This window comes from Capra hircus, chromosome 11 (assembly GCF_001704415.2).
Source record: "Capra hircus breed San Clemente chromosome 11, ASM170441v1, whole genome shotgun sequence".
In the NCBI taxonomy this organism is placed as follows: Eukaryota; Metazoa; Chordata; class Mammalia; order Artiodactyla; family Bovidae; genus Capra; species Capra hircus.
Genome location: NC_030818.1, coordinates 19,271,784 through 19,292,700, shown reverse-complemented (window position 1 = coordinate 19,292,700; position 20,917 = coordinate 19,271,784). Strand labels below are relative to the sequence as shown.

Below are 20,917 nucleotides of genomic sequence, written 5' to 3'. Positions count from 1 at the left end.
AATATTGTTCTTTACAGCATTGGACCTTGCTTCTATCCCCAGTCACATCCACAACTGGGTATTGTTTTTGCTTTGGCTCCATTCCTTCATTCTTTCTGGAGTTATTTCTCCACTGATCTCCAGTAGCATATTGGGCAGCTACCAACCTGGGGAATTCATCTTTTTGCCTTTTCATACAGTTCATGGGGTTCTCAAGGCAAGAATACTGAAGTGGTTTGCCATTCCCCTCTCCAGTGGACCACATTTTGCCAGAACTCTCCACCATGACCTCTCTGTCTTGAGTGGCCCTGCACGGCATGGCTTAGTTTCATTGAGTTAGACAAGACTGTGGTCCATGTGATTAGATTGGTTAGTCTTCTGATTATCCTTACCCACTGTGTACATCATGAGAAACGCTGGGCTGGAAGAAACACAAGCTGGAATCATGATTGCAGGGGAAAATATCAATAACCTCAGATATGCAGATGACACCACCCTTATGGCAGAAGGTGAAGAGGAACTAGAAGGCCTCTTGGTGAAAGTGAAAGAGGAGAGTGAAAAGGTTGGCTTAAAGCTCAACATTCAGAAAACGAAGATCATGGCATCTGGTCCCATCACTTCATGGGAAATAGATGGGGAAACAGTGGAAACAGTGTCAGACTTTTTTTGGGGGGGCTCCAAAATCACTGCAGATGGTGACTGCAGCCATGAAATTAAAAGACGCTTACTCCTTGGAAGAAAAGTTATGACTAACCTAGATAACATATTGAAAAGCAGAGACATTACTTTGCCGACAGGTCTGTCTAGTCAAGGCTATGGTTTTTCCAGTGGTCATGTATGGATGTGAGAGTTGGACTGTGAAGGAGACTGAGTGCCGAAGAATTGATACTTTTGAACTGTGGAGTTGGAGAAGACTGTTGAGAGTCCCTTGAACTGCAAGGAGATCCAACCAGTCCATTCTGAAGGAGATCAACCCTGGGATTTCTTTGGAAGGAATGATGCTAAAGCTGAAACTCCAGTACTTTGGCCACCTCATGCAAAGAGTTGACTCATTGGAAAAGACTGTGATGCTGGGAGGGATTGGGGGCAGGAGGAGAAGGGGACGACAGAGGATGAGATGGCTGGATGGCATCACTGACTCGATGTACGTGAGTCTGAGTGAACTCCGGGAGTTGGTGATGGATAGGGAGGCCTGGCGTGCTGCGATTCATGGGGTGGCAAAGAGTCAGACACGACTGAGCGACTGAATTGAACTGAACTGTAAAGCACACACATATAAACCCAGGTGGTGCTAGTGGTAAAGAACCTGCCTGTCAACACAGGAGACGTAGAGACATGGGTTCGATCCCTGGGTTAGGAAGAGCCCCTGAAGGAGAGCACGGCAGCCCACTCCAGCATTCTTGTCTGAAGAGTCCAATGGACAGAGTAGCCTGGAGAGCTGCAGTCAATAGGGTTGCAAAAAGTTGGACATGGCTGAAGTGACTTAGCATGTGAGCACATAAACCAAAAAATAAACACTCGAATTATCTAAATAACCTTTTAGTATTTCATAATTTCTCTCTTTAAACTGATTGATTATACTAATATATAAATCAACATCTCGGCAGGTGCTCTCTGTGCTTGGAAGGAAAACCCTATTTTTTTGTGTCAGAGGCTTTATTAATCACAAAATGAAATGATCAGAAAACCATCAGCAACAACTTGAGATCTGAAGACTTCATGGTTTAAAACAGACATTCCTTTTTTAAAAAGATTATTTTAACTCTCTTGAATTAAAGTTCTGAGTAGGGGATGAGAATAGAGTGATTATTGTCCCTATAATCATGATTTTTACATGTGTTATTTTAGTTAGGCTTATGAACTCTAATACAGTAAAAAGTGTTATTCAGTATAAATGTCAGGCATTATGGTAAGGGAATTACATTTTTTCTCTCATTTAATCTTCACAATTACCTTATAAGGTAAATACTATTCTCATAGTAAAAATGAGAGAACTGCTAAAAAAAAATTAAACCATTTGTCTAAGATTTTAAGATTTACAAAATTGTAAAATGAATAAAATTTAGATTTAATTCATTACAGATACCTTGTTCTTTCATTATTAATGTTCTCAGGATATTTTTTGGAAAGAAAAACATTTTGCTGTTGTGTATGAAATGCACAAGAGAGGACTCTGGGATGCCTGCCATTTTCAGCTTAATGATGTTCGTGGTAGTTACTAAGCATGTAATTGTTCACTTTGTGAAAGTTCCTTTAGGTATTCACTTAGCACTTTTGAGGTTTTCTGTACTTATGTTTTATGTGATAAAACATGCACTTAAAAAAATTCATGGAGAACTGAAAATGTGAAAGATACGGGGGAGAACAAATCACTGGTAACTTCACACTCAAAAATTAACAATTTCAGGAGTTGATTCAGTGAAGGATGAGAAGTGATGAGATTCATGGTCTTTATTTTCTTAAAGCAACATAGAACAAAAAACTCCAAAGGAAGTTCTTTTTAAATTAATGTGGGTTTTGTTGTTGTTGTTGTTAAATTAGAAAAGAAATATTACCAGATATTTTTGGGGAAAGAGAAAAGTAAATTTCTTCAGAATTCCACCCTAATGTAACCACTCATATTTTGATGTAACATTTTAGATCATATAACATTATAGATCATAAATACTATTTTGTGTGTGAATAAAGTCCTTTAAAAGCATTATAATAAGATTAAACTGGGCTTCTCTTGTGGCTCAGCTGGTAAAGAATCCACCTGCAATGTGGGAGACCTGGGTTCGATCCCTGGGCTGGGAAGATCCCCTTGAGAAGGGAAAGGCTACCCACTCCAGTATTCTGGCCTGGAGAATTCCATGGACTGTATACTCTATGGGGTCGCAAGGAGTTGGACACAACTGAGTGACTTTCACTTCACTAAGGTTAAACTAAGAATTAAATCAGTGCTGTTGTATATATGTGATAGTTCAAGTTATCTATAAATTCTTTCTTTTTCACCTTTTGACCCTTCTCATCCGTTTCTCCTACCACTCACTTCTAGCAGCCATGAATCTGTTCTTTATATCAGTGAGATTGTTTTTTTTAGGGAGGGTGGTGTGGGGTGTTTGTGTGTGTGTGTGTTTTAAATAGGTTCCCTGGAGAAGGAAATGGCAATCCAGTCCAGTATTCTTGCCTGGGAAATTTCATGGAAAGAGGAGACTGGTGGGCTACATTCCATGAGGTTGCAACAGTTGGACATGACTGAGCAACTAAACCACTACATATATATATATGTATGTATGTATGTATATATGCGAGATGACATCATCATCTTTCTCTGTCTGACTTAATGTCACTTAGTATTATGCCCTTGAGGTCTATTCATGTTGCAAATGGCAAGATTTCACTCTTTTTTATGGCTGAATCATACTCCATTGCACTGCTTATTATTTATCTGTTCATCCACTGATGGACAATTTAGGTTGTTTCCATGCTGTGGACATTGTAAGTAATGCTGTAATTAACATGGGAATGCAGATATCTCTTTGAGAAAGTGATTTCATTTCCTTCAGATAAATACCTAGAAGTAGAATTGCTGTATTATATAGTAGTTTTAATGTTTTGAGGAAGCTCCATATTGTTTTCCATAGTGACTGCAGCAATTTATATTCCCATCAGTAGTTGCTTTTTCTTCATGTCCTTCCCAATACTTATTTCTTGCCTTTATGACTATAGCCATAGGTGTGAGGTGATAACTCATGGTTTTTATTTGCATTTCCCTGATGAGTAAGGATATTGAGCATCTTTTCATGTGTCTGTTGGCCATGTATATGTCTTCTTTGGGAAAATGGTTATTCACATCTTCTCATTTTCAAATCTGATTGCTTTTACTGTTGAGTTGTATAAGTTCTTTGTATATTTTGGATACTAACCCCTTATCAGATATAAAAGTTGCAAATATTTCCTTCCATTTAATACCAGACTTTTAATTTTGTTGATAATTTCCTTTAATGTGCAGAAGCTTTTTCCTTTGATACAGTCCCAACTTACTGATTTTGCTTTACTTCCTTTTACTTTTGCAGGCAGATTTTAAAAATCATCACCAAGAATTATATCCAGGAACTCATCACCTGTGTTTTCAGGTCTTCTGTTCAAGTCTTTAATCGACCTTGAGCTAATTTTTGTAATATATGATATCAGTTAGTGGTCCAGTTTCATTCTTCTGCCTGTGGCTGTACAGTTTTCCCTGTATTCTCTATTAATCAAAGAGACAAACTTCCCCCATTATATGTTCTTGACTCCTTTGTTATACGTTAGTTGATCATATTTATATATGGGTTTATTTCTAGGCTCTCATTTTACTGATTGATATGTGTATTTATGCCAGTACCATACTAGTATAATTACTATAGTTTTGTAATAGATTTTGAAATCAGGGAGCATAATGCTTCTAGCTTTGTTCTTGGGATTCCTTTGGCTATTTAAGGTCCTTTGTGGTGTCATACAAATTTTAGGAAAATTTGTTCTATTTTTATGAAAAATGACACTAGAATTTTGATAGGGATTGCATTGAGTCTGTAGATTGCTTTGGGTAGTTTTTAACAATACTAGTTCTTCCAATTCATGAGCATGGAATATCTTTCCATTTATTTGTGTGATCTTCAATGTCTTTCCTTAATGTCTTATAGTTTTCAATGTACAGGTCTTACACTTCCTTGGTTAAATTTATTCCTAGGTATCTTATTCTTTTTGATGCAAGTGTGAATGGGATTCCTTTCTTAATTTCTCTTTTTGCTAGTTCATTGATGGCATATAGAAATACAACCAATTTTTGTATATATATTTTTTAACCTGCAGCAATAATGAATTTGTTTATTGTTACTGTACTAACTTTTTTGTTGGAGTCTTTAGGGTTTTCTATATATAGTATTATGGTGAGCGAATAAGCACACAAACTTGCATCTGCTAATAGTGACAGTTTTCCTTCTTCCTTTACAACTTGGATGAATTTTATTTCTTTTTCTCACCAAAGTGCTCTGGCTAGCACCTCCAACACTATGTAAAATAAAAGTAGCAACAGTGATCATCCTTGTCTGTTCCTGATCTTAGAGGAATGCTTTTAACTTTTCACCATTAGTATGATGTTAGCTGTTGGTTTGTCATAAGTGGCTTTTATTATGTTGAGGTAAATTCCCTCAATGTCTGCTTTGTTGAGAGCTTTTTATCATAAATGGATCATATATTTTATCAAATGCTTTTTCTGCATCTATTGAGATCATACAGTTTTTATCCTTCATTTTTTTTTTAATGTGATGTACCCACTTGATCACTGTAAATGATTCTTTTTAATGTATTACTGACCTTGATTTGCTAACATTTGTTGAGTATTTGTACCTATGTTCATCAGGGATATTGGCCCATAATTTTCTTTTTTTGTGTGGCATTTCTTATCTGGGTTTGGCATCAGAATAATGCTAGCCTCATAAAATGAGTTTGGAAGAATTCCTGCCTCTTCAGTTTTTGGGAAGAGTTTGAGAAGGATTGGTATTAATTCTTTTTTGAGTATTTGGTAGAATTTACCAGTGAAGTGGGACTTCCAGTGCAGGGGCTACAGGTTCTATCCCTGGTTGGAGAACTAAGATCCCACATGTTGTATGGCCTGGCAAAAGAAAAAAAAAAACAAAACAAAAACCAAACAAAATACTTCAGGGAAGCTCTCTGGTCCTGGACTTTTATTAGGAGGTTTTTTGATCACTGATTCATTTTCCTTACTATTAAGAGTAATTTTCTGTTTCATCCTGATTCAGTCAATACCTTGTATGTGTCCATTTCTTCTAGGTTGTACAACTTGTTGACACATAATTGTTTCATTTCTGATTTTATTGAGTCTTCTCTCTTTTCTTCTTGGTGAATCTAGCTAAAGGTTTATGGATTCTTAAACAGCTAGCATTAAATGTAATCATGTTTTATAGTATGTTATAAAGTTATTTAAAGGAATTGTCAGACATGTCTTTTATTGGGGGGGGGGAGCTTTTAACATTCAAAACCTGTAAGATTACTTAAATCCTGCAGATGAAAAAATATGCCATTGTTGTGTTACTGTCCCCTTGATAACTCTGATAGATCTGATAAGTAAGAGAGGAGGCGACCTGTTAATGGAAAGATTAAAGAACTAGCAATCAAGAATTCTGGTTTCTAGTTCTGACTGTGCCACTCACTCAAAGCTTCACTGTGAATAAGTTCAACTTCTTTGGACTTCAGTTTCCTAAACTGTAAAATGAAAGGATTGCGCAGTATCTCAAAAGACACTTACAGCTAAAACAACTTATGACCCAGGGAATTTGGCCAGGCTTGGATCAAACTTTTATTCCAATAAAGGACGAATTCATAAAATAGAAACATTCTGTAACTGGAAGCAGAGAGCTAGCGATCTATTTGCTACCAGCGCAGATACAATGTGTTTCCTGTCCTTTCCACAAGTAGCAATGGGAAGAGGGGGAGGGGAGCACAGGAACAGGATGTCCTTCCCAGACTTGTCACTCACCAGCCTGTATCTTTACATTTTCTCATGGCCATAAGGTCTGTTATCCCAGAACTCCATCCCACAAAGGAACTACAAATGACTTGCTAAGGGGACAAAATAAGTGCTTAATTTAATCTTCATTTGTTAATATTATTTTCAGGTGCCTTCCTTTCATTATCATTGTAGTGTGAATTTATAGTGACATAATTTCAAGGACTTGAGAGAAGGGTAACAATTAGACACACTTGAAACGACTCTGGTGTGTCTTTCGTAGGGTAACAATAATGCCAGTTTGCAAGTGAACCATGGAAGAAACCGCGAACCGGACAAGTAAGTGAAAAGGGAGAAGTGTCTGAATACCTAAGAGAGCTCTAGGGCGTGGAAAGGGACTTTGTTCTTTCAGGTAGTTTCAGGCACCGTGAGAATTGATGTACATTTCTCTCTTTTCTCTCATTGCCAGTCTCTTTGACTGGCAGGAATTGACCATGGGAATTGTGTCATTTATATTCCCAGTGACAGCACTAAAGAGTCAAACATTGAAATGAGTATAAACTGCTCGGGAATGAGGAAAAATTAGATCGAAATGACAGAGACTTGGATATCCAAAACTTTATACAGGATTTACTTCAAGATTAACTACAAAGGGAAAAGGACTTCAGCGGAGTAGTGTTTCAAATGAGGTGTCAACAAACCAGAATTTGGAAGAAGCAGGAAGTTGCTGTGTAGAGTTGTGTAGAAAGATGATCAGAGATCCTTCTCCGTGAGAACTGATCAGGAAACAGGTTTAATTGAACCCTAAGCGACAAAGAAAGGCAGGAACGACAGCCATACTGAAGTGGACAAAACTGAGGCGTGTCTAGGGTCAGAGAATTACCGAAGTCTGAGCAGAAGGGGTCTGAGAGTGGTGGCTGGAGAACCCCGGTCCTGGGGTTGGACTGGCGAAGCTTGCTTTGAGCTTGTATTTTTATCAGAACTACCAGGAAGCTCCAAAAGATGTGCAACTCGGGCTAACATTTCAACGCGCTAACTTCCGTGAGTGTGCGTGTGTGTGCAACAGCGAGCGCCACCCAAGAACTTCCGCGTGCGAGGGAGACCAAAGCACCGCCCGCGGCTGCCCAGCCCCTTCAGTGAGGAAACCCGCGCATTCCGCCAGGGGGCGGCCCCCACCGCCGCGGGCAGGGGCGGGGCTGTAGGCGGGGCCGCGCTCGCGCCCCGTCTGAACGCAGCCCCACAGGCCGCCCGCACCGCCCTCGTCGGCACCCCGCCCCCCGACTACATTTCCCAGCAAGCCTCGGGCCGCCCGCGCGCCGCAGTTGACCCATTTCCCGGCCCGTCCCGGGCTCGACCGGCCCCCGCGCCCAGGCGGCTGCTCCCTGCTGACTGGGGTGTGGGCGGGGAGCGGCGGAGGGAGGAGGAGGCGCTGCTGGCTGCCGCCGTTGCCTCCGCTCCTGGGTGCCTGGGCAGCTTCCCCGGTTCCTGCGGCCGCCATGGACGAGCAAGCGGGTCCCGGCGTCTTCTTCAGCAACAACCACCCGGCAGCCGGTGGTGCCAAGGGTCTCGGGCCTCTGGCGGAGGCTGCCGCGGCCGGCGACGGGGCGGCTGCGGCGGGGGCGGCCCGAGCCCAGTACAGCCTCCCGGGGATCCTGCACTTCCTGCAGCATGAGTGGGCCCGCTTCGAGGTCGAGAGAGCCCAGTGGGAAGTGGAGCGGGCGGAGCTGCAGGTAAAGACCCTCCCGGCCTGGCCCTCTTCATCCCGCCTCTTCGCTCCCTTCCGCCCCGCCCCAGACCCTTCCCCCTCCCCTGCTTAGCCGTCGCTCGTCCCCTCCCCCTTTGCTCCTGCCCATCCCACCTCGAACCTCGTCCCCCTCCTTCCTTCGCCTTTGCCTGTCGCAGACCCCACTTCCTCGACCCGGGTTCTCTCTCTCGCCCCTGATACGTTGTTTACCTTCCTCACACCTTTTCATCTGCTCCTTTCCACTCTTAACTCTCAGGTTCATTTCAGCTCTCTTGCCATTCCACATCTGAGGTGTTCCCTTCAGTTTACTAATTGGGCTTCCAGTAGTTTTGCGAGATAAGCAACCATCCCTTGTCCTGGGGAGTCCCATCCTGGGTCTAGAGATGGTCCCCGTAAAAGGTATTGACAGTTGGCGCCTCTCTGTAAGGAAGGTGATCAAAGAAGACAACCAGAAATTGTGTCCGTGAGGCCTTGACTTTAAGCAAGAAGCTGCTGTTGGGCCAGAGTGTTACTAGGAGTATCAGCTCGCTTTTTAAAAATGTAAATGTTTTTTTTCCTTCTCCTTCGCCCCCTCCGGCGTTTCTCTTAGGTATTTCAGATTCCTGGATTTTGAATGAAGGACCTAGATGAGCACTGCCAGATGATGGTTCAGAGATGATTTCCCCTTCTCAGAATCTAAAACTTGCCACGGGTTAATTTTCTGTTCAGGGTTTTGTGAGATTGACTTATACTTTAACGGGAAACTAAAAAGAGCTTTAAAGTTGCTTACATTTCCTTGCATAATTTGCAAGATAAAGTGTATCCAGGGAGGAACTACTCTGGGCTCTCAGAAGGCTGAGAGTGAGACTGGTACTTTGCAGACAGTTCTGAATTGGTAAGTAGGTTTCAGTGGCTGTTCTTAAAACTTCCAAGGCATTCACCAATTTCACAAAGAACTTAGAAAACTCTGAGTGGCTGTGCCTTTCTGTTTACTGGCTCAATCCTGTATGCTTGTGAAATCTGAGTATATTTTTGGTTGCTGAAATACTTGAAGTTAAAATACTACCCACTGTGCCACTGTTTTTGGTAGCATGTATTTTCTTTGGCACTTGAAAAGAAATGGAATCGTGTTAAATGGAATCATGTGCTGGACCAGACTGCTTTGGTGGAGTGGAAGTGGTTGTGGAAAGAGCAAGCAGAGAGGGTTATGATACAGGCTGTGTTTGCTGCCAGCTCTGTGACCTTGAGGAAATCCTTTAACAAACTCTCTGAACTTCGGTTTCATCCTATATTCAGTGTCTTTATTAAGTGGTAACACTGTGCCTGTAGGCTTGGGGGTTAACAAAACTGACAAAGCCTCTGTCCTCATAGAGCTTATGTTTTAGTTGGGAGGCAGCAAATGCAGCTATACAGTATGCTGATCCATAGTCGCAACTGCTATGGGAAAAATACACTAGGATACAAGAGTAAGGTGTGATCATGCTTAGTCGTGTATGAGTCTTTGCGACCCCATGGACTGTAGCCCACCGGGCTCCTCTCTGTCCATGGGATTTTCCAGGCAGGAATACTGAAGTGGATTGCCATTTCCTCCTCTGGGGGATCTTCCCCACCCAGGGATCAAACCCCAGTCTCCTGAGTCTCCTGCGTTGGCAGGGAGATGCTTTATCACTTAGCCACCTGGGAAAGCCCCTTAGAGTATGATGGGGCAGCTGTTTTAGATGGAGGTCAGGGAAGGCCTCTGAGAAGTTGAATGCAGTGAGGGTGTGACCTATAGTTTCTGAGATTATGCTTATTTATACAATTACATGTTTATATTCTTTGGCAACTTTTTCATTGGTACGGTTTTGTGACTTCAGTATCTAGTCTGTTGATATTTGTGATTTTTCTCATAATGAACCAGCAATGCATTCCATAAATGAGTTTGTGGATTTCAGACTTGAAGGAAGTATTAAAGGCAGGCTTTAACTTTAACCATTGTACAATTGTGGATAATGATTTTTGTATGTAGCTGCTTAAATTTTAACTTCTTATCCAGTTTAGGGAATGTAAGATAAGTCACACTAATTTGTTCAAAAACAAACAAAAGAGTTCTTACCTTTCTACCTGGGAAGTCTGAAAATTTCCAACCTATCTTAACTTCTCTCCCTCCACCCCCATATTTAACTTTTAATTTCCCTGTAGTTGTAGTTTCTCTTTAGTTGTGCCCTCTCTCCTCCTGCCCCCCAGAATATATACACACATACACACACTACTTAACTGGGTTATTTATGGCAAATGTTAAACTTCGGGTAGATTTCCTATTGGTGCTCATCATATTAAGAATACTACATGTTCACTGACTCTTGGTTTGAGCTCCAGTTAAAATTAAGCATCCATGGAGAAACTTCGAAAATGTGCCGTGACTTTTAAACAGAAAAAGTATATTCTGTTGGAAGGAGAGAATTTGTAGGAATCTGTTTTTTGATTCTCTTATTAGCGTAATTGAAAATACATTTAAAAAATCCTTTCTTTACATCAGAATCATTAAATTTGATTATATTCCTTTATTTTTCTTTTGCCGTTGGAATTTTTCTAGAAAAACAGTAGAAAATAAGAATTGAATGAATGATGATAATGAAATTTGGATTAGTTGGTATCCTCCTTTTATTTTTATATCTTTGCCTAAGTCAGACTAATACCAGACTCAACAGAAATACCTTTAAGATTAGGTCTAATTGTCCCTTGAGGAACCTGTCAGTCCTGCTCTTTCAAGTTGCCAGGGCTGAGTTGTAAAAGGCAATCCAAGTTCTCATCTTTGTGGCCTGCCTGCATCACTTCCTCCCTCCTTCAGATCTGGGGAGTAAGGAACTGGTGCTCCCTTGTTCTAGAAATTTATTGGTCATTTTTTGCCCCTTTGCCCATGTTGATTAATATAAAATTCTCTTTTTTACTTGTGGGAATCCCCCTCTTGCCTCACCACCACCACCATTCATATAAGAGGATGTAATTCATGGGGAAAGAATTGTCAAGATTACTACTGAGCTTTGTATTTGTGAAAGAAATTGAAGATAGAATATGCATCTAATATTTGAGAGAATTTTCTGTTTATGACACATTGTGTTAGATGATCTCAAAGACACATGCAGTCTAGTTGGAGTGATAGAACAAACAAAATGCAGTAGAATCAGAATTTATCATTTTGGGGGTTTAACTTTTCTTAGAATAGCGTAAGAGAGGAGAGCTAGCAGTGAATGAGGAGAAGAGCAGGAAGAAGGAACTAATGAGGTAATAAGAATCTAAGACTCAGTATTTGAAAATTACTGATTTCTGGGAAAGAAGCATGTAAGTAAAAAATAGTATTCATTGTGTCTAGATTTTGATATTGCATGTGGTAAGGGAGGTTCTGCTATCTACCTGGAAATGCTGAATTGCATGGAAAAGGTGATATGATTGCGTATTAGGGCATGTGGTGTAGAGGCTCTGTGTGTGTGTCCTCAGTCACTCAGTCACATCTGATTCTTTGCAACCGCATGGACTGTAGCCTGCCAGGCTTCCCTGTCCATCACCAACTCCTGGAGCTTGCGCAAACTCATGTCCATTGAGTCAGTGATGCCATCCAACCATCTCATCCTCTGTCGTTCCATTCTCCTCCTGCCTTCAATCTTTCCCAGCCATCAGAGTCTTTTCCAGTGAGTCAGTTCTTTCCATCAAGTGGCCGAATAAATAAATGAATACATTCATAAAAAGATGGTAATAAGTGCCATGATAAAGTAGGGTAAGGAGAATATGGAGTGCTTGAGAGGGTAGAGTGGGGAAGAAAGGCTTTAACTGATAAGGTGCTATTTAAGCAAAGACCTGAAAGGGTGAAATCTGAGGAAAGAATATTCTAATCAGGGGAACAGTAGGGGGAAGGGTAAATATGCTCGGAATGTTCAAAGAGTAATTAGTGAAGTGTGGCTGGAGTGCAGGAGGAGAATGGAAGAAATGATGTCAGAGGTATTGGGCCTTTCTCATTGTAAGGACTATATTTCTGTGTCAGCAAGATGGGCAACTGTTGAAATGTTTGAACAGAAGAGTGATACCATCTTTCAGTGGAACCCTTTGCAAGGATCCAGGATAGACTGGGAGGGCAGACAGATCAGAAAGTCTAGTTAGAGGCCATTTTCATCCTCTGAGCCAGAGATGAACTAGAGTGATAGTGACCAGATAACATAGTCACATGTGATACATACTTAAAATATAATAGATTCAGAATACATTTTTGAAGGTAGGGCTAGCAAGATGTGTCAGAGGATAGGAAGAGATTTGAGGAAAAGGGGATTAAAGTTTGACTCAGCTTCATAGACTATTGTGAAGGTTTACTGAGCATTTAAATGGACAAAATAAACTCTTAAAACAACACTTTATTTTTTGTTATTATAACTGTTATTTACAATTACAATGAAAGACAACATGGCACAGACCTGGATTTAAATCTTTGCTTTAAACTTTCTATTTTCTTTCATGCTAAATATATGTTTGCCATAATTCTGACCTCTCAGAAACTTAGTGTCCTCATGTGTTAAGGTGAGGCTGATAAACTACCTGATGAGAATTAAATGAGATATTTTAAAATATCTAGCAGAAGTCTGGTACATAACATAAAGTGCCGAATAAATGAATGGTAGCAAGTGTGTGATGTTAAGTTTGTACTCTTATGTATCTCCTTGTCCCAGAGAAAAGCAGAATCTTCAGTTATAACTCTTCTGAGGCTAGAGCAAGTAAGTGCCATCCTGGGGCCGTGCAGTCTAGTACTTTGGGTCTGATGATGGTGCATGGACATTTAAGGAAGAGTGAATTATTGCCTTCAGTGTCAGCCTCAAAATACTGATTGTATACTTGAAACGTACTTGGTTTTCTTAGTAATCCATTGTGTGTCTGTTGTTTTGGAACTTACCTAAATTTTTCTGAATATGTTTGTCTTAACCTTACATGTCGTCTTGGATAACAAATTGTAAACATTTACCAACCACTCTATAAAACTAATCTTTGATATCATTTGTCCCTTTAACTACTTCCTTTAAACTTGGACCCAGGTGAACCCCATTGTGGTTATGGTATAATTTTGTAAACAGGTTCATTTTTCATTCTATTTATATTATTGATAACTTTATAATCTTTATATTTTGGAAAGATTACAGAGGTTTTACTCCTTTAAAACATAGCTTACTATTTGTCACTTTAGTTCAGTGTGTTTCAACTTTAGGTGAAATCGTAGAAACTTTAAAAAATACTCATTTCCTGACATGTACCCCCCAGACCATTTAAATCAGAATCTTAGGAATCAGGGTCCATGGCATTAGTACTCTTTTGAGTTTCCTAGTGGTTCTAATATGCAGCAGGGTTTGAGAGCCACTGCTTTAGTTGGCCTTTTCTGTTTTTATGTATGTTGTTTTTGTTCAGTGACTAAGTTGTTCAGACTCCATGGACCACAGCATGCCAGGCCTCCCTGTCCCTTACTATCTCCTGGAGTTTGCCCAAGTTCGTGTTTATGTATGTAGTTTGGTGATTTCAACACTTGTGTTGATGTTCCAGATACAGATGGCTTTTTATAGAATTTAGGATGTAATTTCTGTTATGTTTCTATTATTCTTTTTGATGACATGTAGCATTTTATTTTTAGGCAGTAGAATATTATAGTTTGAATCACCTCTCTGAATAACTGATATAGTAGCTGGCATAGGACTCCTTCATAGCTCAGTTGGTAAAAAGAATCTGACTGCAATGCAGGAGACCTGGGTTCAATTCCTGGGTCAGGAAGATCTTCTGGAGAAGATGGCTGCCCACTCCAGTATTCTTGCCTGGAGAATCCCATGAACAGTGGAGTCTGGCAGGTTACAATGATATAGTAATCTTTGAAATGGCATGAACTTTGGAAACTATCACCTACAATCATCTTTTACAGGTAAAGTGAGGCCCAGAGAGGGGTTACATGACCAGGAATGAAATAGATTTCAAACAAGCTCTATCACTTAAATCTCCAGGTACCTTAATGGTTATTTAAAAAAAAAAACTTTTCAAAAACATCTTTCTTGGTCCTTAACAACCTTCGAAGGTAGAGTCACACTAATGTGACTTACCATTTTCCTTTTTATTTTGAAGCAATAGACATGGCAAATAGATGGGGAAACAGTGGAAACAGTGGCAGACTTTATTTTGGGGGGCTCCAAAATCACTGCAGATGGTGACTGAAGCCATGAAATTAAAAGACGCTTACTTCTTGGAAGGAAAGTTAAGACCAACCTAGACAGCATATTAAAAAGCAGACACATTACTTTGCCAACAAAGGCCCATCTAGTCAAGGCTATGGTTTTTCCAGTAGTCAAGTATGGATGTGACAGTTGGACTACAAAGAAAGCTGAGCACCAAAGAATTGATGCTTTTGAACTGTGGTGTTGTAGAGGACTCTTGAGAGTCCCTTGGACTGCAAGGAGATCCAACCAGTCCATCCTAAAGGAGATCAGTCCTGAGTGTTCATTGGAAGGACTGATGTTGAAGCTGAAACTCCAATAGGTTTGGCCACCTGATGGGGAGAACTGACTTCTTTTCAAATAAGACCCTGATGTTGGGAAAGATTGAAGGTGGGAGGAGAAGGGGACGACAGAGGATGAGATGGTTGGATGGCAGCACCGACTCAATGGACATGAGTTTGAGTAAACTCTGGGAGTTGGTGATGGACAGGGAGGTCTGACGTGCTATGGTCCATGGGGTCACAAAGAGTCAAGACACGACTGAGCGATTGAACTGAGCTGAATACACATGGAGATTTTACTGTGTTCTATATACAGTTTTCAAGCTTATTTTATTAGCTACATTTAAGATTTCCTGTTGACTTTGGTGTTCTGACGTTTCATAATGTTGTATCAGAGTATAGATTTCTTTTTATTTTATTTTATTTGGGACTTTGTTAAGCTTGAGTCTCTGATTTGACATCTTACTAGTTCTGCAAAATTCTCAGTCATTATCTTTTTAGATTTCTCCTTTATCTTATCCTCTTTTCCATTTGGGTCTGATTACATGTCTCTCAGCCTTCTTTATCTGCTTTAGATTTTCCATATTTTTATCACTACATGCGTTATTCTGGGTAGTTTATTCTGATTTATCATCCAGTCCATTGTACATACATGCTAAGTCACTTCAGTCCTGTCTGACTCTTTGTGACCCTATGTACTGGAGACCAGGCTCCCTCTAAAGTTGAAGCTACTCTCTTAAGGTTATCCAGTGGGTTTGTCATTTTGGTTATTGTGGAAGTTTAGTTTTGGTTCCATTTATACGTCTTCTGCAAGAATCTTCCTGCATTTCAGGAGACCCAGGTTTGATCCCTGGGTCAAGAAGATCCCCTGGAGAACGGAATGGCTGCCACTCCAGTGTTCTTGCTGGAGAACTCCATGGACAGAGGAGCCTCTAGTGGGCTATGGTCCATGGAGTTGCAAGAGTCGGATGCGACTGAGTGACTAGCACACAGAGCTGCTGTATCTCTTAGTAGCTTCCTGTTCCCTGCAAATATTTTTGAGGTTACCTTTCATTCTTTAAACCGAATAAGTATGATTATTTCAAAGTTGTTGTCTCTCTGCTCCGTATATGTGAGATCTGATAGGGCCCTTTTATGGTCAGTTGCTTTTGCCAGTTCCTGCTCATGGTGACTTGTTTTTTTGTATGCTTAGATATCTGTGTGCTGCTCACTGTCCTTGAGAAAGTGTAAGAATAATCAGGTCTCAGATAAAGGTATCTCCTACAGAAAGTTTTTGCCTTTGTTTCTGCAGGCATTATATAGACTGACCCACTTTGGAGTAAATACCTCGCTTGGAGTTTTAGACCACCCAAGTAGTTGACTCATATTTTGGCTGTGAAGTTTTGAGTGCCAATATACTTCTGCCTCAGGCTTCTCTGGTGGCTCAGATGGTAAAGGATCAGCCTGCAGTGCAGGAGATCCCAGGTTTGATCCCTGAGTTGGGAATATCCCCTGGAGAAGGGAATGGTAACCCACTCCAGTATTCTTGCCTGGAGAATTTCGTGGACAGAGGAGTCTGGCAGGCTCTGGTCCATGGGGTTGCAAAGAGTCGGACACAACTGAGCCAACTATCACATCACATACTTCTGTGTCACCTTTGCCTTGAGAGTATAAACCCTTTAGGGTCTTAGGTAAATGTATGTGTCTATTATGAAACTGTTTACCTCACATTGGGACTTGAATCCACGTGGCTGGGACTTGAACCCAGCCAAAACCACGGTACCTGGTTTCAGGGCCTGATGAAGCTCAGGTTTTTGATGTCTCATCACAGAAAGAATTCAGTGAGAGACAAAGTGATAGGTAAGAAGTGGATTTATTCAGATTCAGAGAGAAGCATACTCCACAGACAGAGTATGGGCCCTTGCAGAGGGTGAGGGGGGCTGTGAGATGTGGCATGGTTAGTTTTTATAGACTGGGTAATGTCATATGCTAATGAGTGGGGGGATTATTCCAGCTACTTTTGGGAGGGGGTGGAGATGGGAGACAGGAATCAAGACCATCCCTATGGTAAAGAAATGCAGAAAAGCAAAATGGCTGTCTGGGGAGGCCTTACAAATAGCTGTGAAAAGAAGAGAAGCCAAAAGCAAAGGAGGAAAGGAAAGATATAAGTATCTGAATGCAGAGTTCCAAAGAATAGCAAGAAGAGATAAGAAAGCCTTCTTCAGAGATCATTACAAAGAAATAGAGGAAAAGAACAGAATGGGAACGACTAGAGATCTCTTCAAGAAAATTAGAGATACCAAGGGAACATTTCATGCAAAGATGGGCTCGATAAAGGACAGAAATGGTGTGGACCTAACAGAAACAGAAGATATTAAGAAGAGGTGGCAAGAATACACGGAAGAACTGTGCAAAAAAGATCTTCACGACCTAGATAATCATGATGATGTGATCACTAATCTAGAGCCAGACATCTTGGAATGTGAAGTCAAGTGGGCCTTAGAAAGCATCACTACGAACAAAGCTAGTGGAGGTGATGGAATTCCAGTTGAGCTGTTTCAAATCCTGAAAGATGATGCTGTGAGAGTGCTGCACTCAATATGCCAGCACATTTGGAAAACTCAGCAGTGGCTACAGGACTGGAAAAAGTCAGTTTTCATTGCAATTCCAACGAAAGGCAATGCCAAAGAATGCTCAAACTACCGCACAGTTGCACTCATCTCACATGCTAGTAAAACAATGCTCAAAATTCTCCAAGCCAGGCTTCAGCAATACGTGAACTGTGAACTCCCTGATGTTCAAGCTGGTTTTAGAAAAGGCAGAGGAACGAGAGATCAAATTGCCAACATCCACTGGATCATGGAGAAAGCAAGAGAGTTCCAGAAAAACATCTATTTCTGCTTTCTTGACTATGCCAAAGCCTTTGACTGTGTGGATCACAATAAACTGTGGAAAATTCTTCAAGAGATGGGAGTACCAGACCACCTAACCTGCCTCTTGAGAAATCTGTATGCAGGTCAGGAAGCAACAGTTAGAACTGGACATGGAACAACAGACTGGTTCCAAATAGGAAAAGGAGTCCGTCAAGGCTGTATATTGTCACCCTGCTTCTTTAACTTCTATGCAGAGTACATCATGAGAAACGCTGGACTGGAAGAAACACAGGCTGGAATCAAGATTGCCGGGAGAAATATCAATAACCTCAGATATGCAGATGACACCACCCTTATGGCAGAAAGTGAAGAGGAACTAGAAAGCCTCTTGATGAAAGTGAAAGAGGAGAGCAAAAAAGTTGGCTTAAAGCTCAACATTCAGAAAACGAAGATCATGGCATCTGGTCCCATCACTTCATGGGAAATAGATGGGGAAACAGTGGAAACAGTGTCAGACTTTATTTTTGGGGGCTCCAAAATCACTGCAGATGGTGACTGCAGCCATGAAATTAAAAGACGCTTACTCCTTGGAAGAAAAGTTATGACCAACCTAGAAAGTATATTCAAAAGCAGAGACATTACTTTGCTGACTAAGGTCCGTCTAATCAAGGCTATGGTTTTTCCAGTGGTCATGTGTGGATGTGAGAGTTGGACTGTGAAGAAGGCTGAGCGCCGAAGAATTGAAGCTTTTGAACTGTGGTGTTGGAGAAGACTCTTGAGAGTCCCTTGGACTGCGAGGAGATTCAGCCAGTCCATTCTGAAGGAGATCAGCCCTGGGATTTCTTTGGAAGGAATGATGCTAAAGCTGAAACCCCAGTACTTTGGCCACCTCATGTGAAGAGTTGACTCATTGGAAAAGACTGTGATGCTGGGAGGGATTGGGGGCAGGAGGAGAAGGGGATGACAGAGGATGAGATGGCTGGATGGCATCAAGGACTCGATGTACGTGAGTCTGAGTGAACTCCGGGAGATGGTGATGGACAGGGAGGCCTGGCGTGCTGCAGTTCATGGGGTCGCAAAGAGTCAGACACGACTGAGTGACTGAACTGAACTGAACTGGAGATCTCCAGGAATTGGACCACCACCCATTCCTTGGTCTTTTGACAGTGCCTTGGAACTGTCATGTTGCCTTTGGAAGTGTCATTTAGCTTGCTGATTGAGGATCAAGGTCTATTAAGAGTTGACTTGTTTGCCTGTCTTGGATCCATCTGATTCTGGTCGGTTTATCTTGTGTCCCTGGGCTATGTCATTGTTTCAAAAGTTGTGCCCTGCCCCTTTCCCTTCTGTTACAATTAAGACTCTATACTCTAGATGGTGCTGGTCTTTACATTTTGTCTTTTGCATTCTGCTGCTGCTGCTGTTGCTGCTGCTGCTAAGTCACTTCAGTCGTGTCTGAATGTATGCGACCCCATAGACGGCAGCCCACCAGGCTCCCCTATCCCTGGTATTCTCCAGGCAAGAACACTGGAGTGGGTTGCCATTTCCTTCTCCAATGCATGGAAGAGAAAAGTCAAAGTGAAGTCATGTCCGACCAGAGCTGTCCAAACTATAGCTCAAATTTGTTCTGATTGGTCAACACCCAGAGGGCAAAATGGCTTTTGTTCCCTTACCTCACTGGGTTCCCATTTTCCCTTCAGTTTTGGTCAAATAATTCCTTACTTTCTTACCAGCTTTGCTTATGATGATTCTAGAAATATTTTATCTAGATGTTTTGGCTCTTTTCAGTAGGAGAGCTGTTCCATGACATCATTACTAGCACTAAATTCTCATACATTACTTTCTAAAACTATAAAAAATGGGCTTAATAATTATTTGTAGAGAAATATCACTGATAGTACTTCTTTATCAGGAGATGTGCCCATTTAGCCCTAAATATTACTTATTAACTAAATCTGCTTCTCTTTGTATTGGGGTGGAGGGTACTTACTTCCACAAACTTTGGTAATTTAAGCAGAATTTAAAGCAAACCCCTTTGCTAATCAGTCTTTGAAAGATGTTTGAAAACCCATGTAATTGGGACTGGTTTCCCTTTGTCAGCCTACTGTGTGCGTAATGTCAGCTACCCTTTTTTTTTTTTTATACTTTTGATGAAGTTCCTTGATTTGGTCAACATTTTGATGAAGTAGTCTGCTACTACTAAGTCACTTCAGTAGTGTCCGACTCTGTGCGACCCCATAGACGGCAGCCCACCAGGCTCCCCCGTCCCTGGGATTCTCCAGGCAAGAACACTAGAGTGGGCTGCCATTTCCTTCTCCAATGTATGAAAGTGAAAAGTCAAAGTGAAGTCGCTCAGTCGTGTCCAACCCTCAGCGACCCCATGGACTGCAGCCTACCAGGTTCCTCCATCCATGGGATTTTCCAGGCAAGAGTGCTAGACTGGGATGCCATTGCCTTCTCCATGAAGTAGTCTATTGACCATCATAATTTGGCAGTGGGAAATGTGTACCTTCTAGTCAGCAGCTCCATAACTTCTGATTTAGATTTTTCCAGATCTTGTTTTTATTCTTTTAATTTTATTTTTAAAGTTTTTATTTATTTTTTGGCCACATGGCTTTTGTGATCTCAATTACCCAACCAGGGATTGAACTCTGGCCCTTGGCAATGAAAGTGCAGAGTCTTAATTCTTTGGACCTCATTTTTATTTGTAAATTATAGATAATATACCCACCAAGCAGAGTAGTTGTGTGATTTTAAAAGATAAAATATGTATAGTATATGACCAATAGGTGTCCATTAAGTGGTTTCCCCTTCTTGGCTGAAATTTCTGTGGATAGAATGCATTTGATTGTATTGTTTAAATCATATTTTGGAAGCCAAGAACTAGTTTAAGTGATCCATTTGACATAGTAACTGCTTACATTCTCTTTGCCCTGTTAGTAAGTGATTTAGGGACAATAAATTGATGATAGATGAAATACGATGCAACCAGAGATGGCAGTAGTAGGTGGCAATAACTTACAGGCATTGCAGACTAGAGATACAACAGAGAAAATTGTAGTTTGGGAGAGAAACCTGAGGCAGGAAGGAGAAGTTGGGAAGCTGGTAGAAAAGAATAGATAAAGGCGCAGAGGGGTTGAGGTGGATATAGGCAGATAGAAGTCACAGACTTCAGCACGCACATTCACCTGTTTTTAATTCCTAATGGATGTATTTTCTGTAGTCTTCATTTTAGTACTTAACTGTTGTAGAATTTTAAGGCTGACAAGGACAACTAATAGTATTTTAACCTCCAAGGGACCTTAGAATGTATATAGTCTCATACTTTGTTCCATCTTTTAGAGCCTGTGAAACTGAAAGTCACTTGGTCATGTCCAACTCTGCAA

General features: G+C 41.0%; 1 protein-coding gene across 2 annotated transcripts in view; it reads left to right on the top strand.

Moving 5' to 3' along the window:
• Positions 7,796-20,917, top strand: part of STRN (striatin) — a 111,326-nt gene continuing 98,204 nt past the window's right edge. For both annotated transcript variants that reach the window (XM_018055120.1, XM_018055119.1), the window contains exon 1: positions 7,796-8,199. In XM_018055120.1, the coding sequence (XP_017910609.1) occupies positions 7,966-8,199 (234 nt within the window). In that variant the 5' untranslated portion in view covers positions 7,796-7,965. The remainder of the gene's footprint in view (positions 8,200-20,917) is intronic.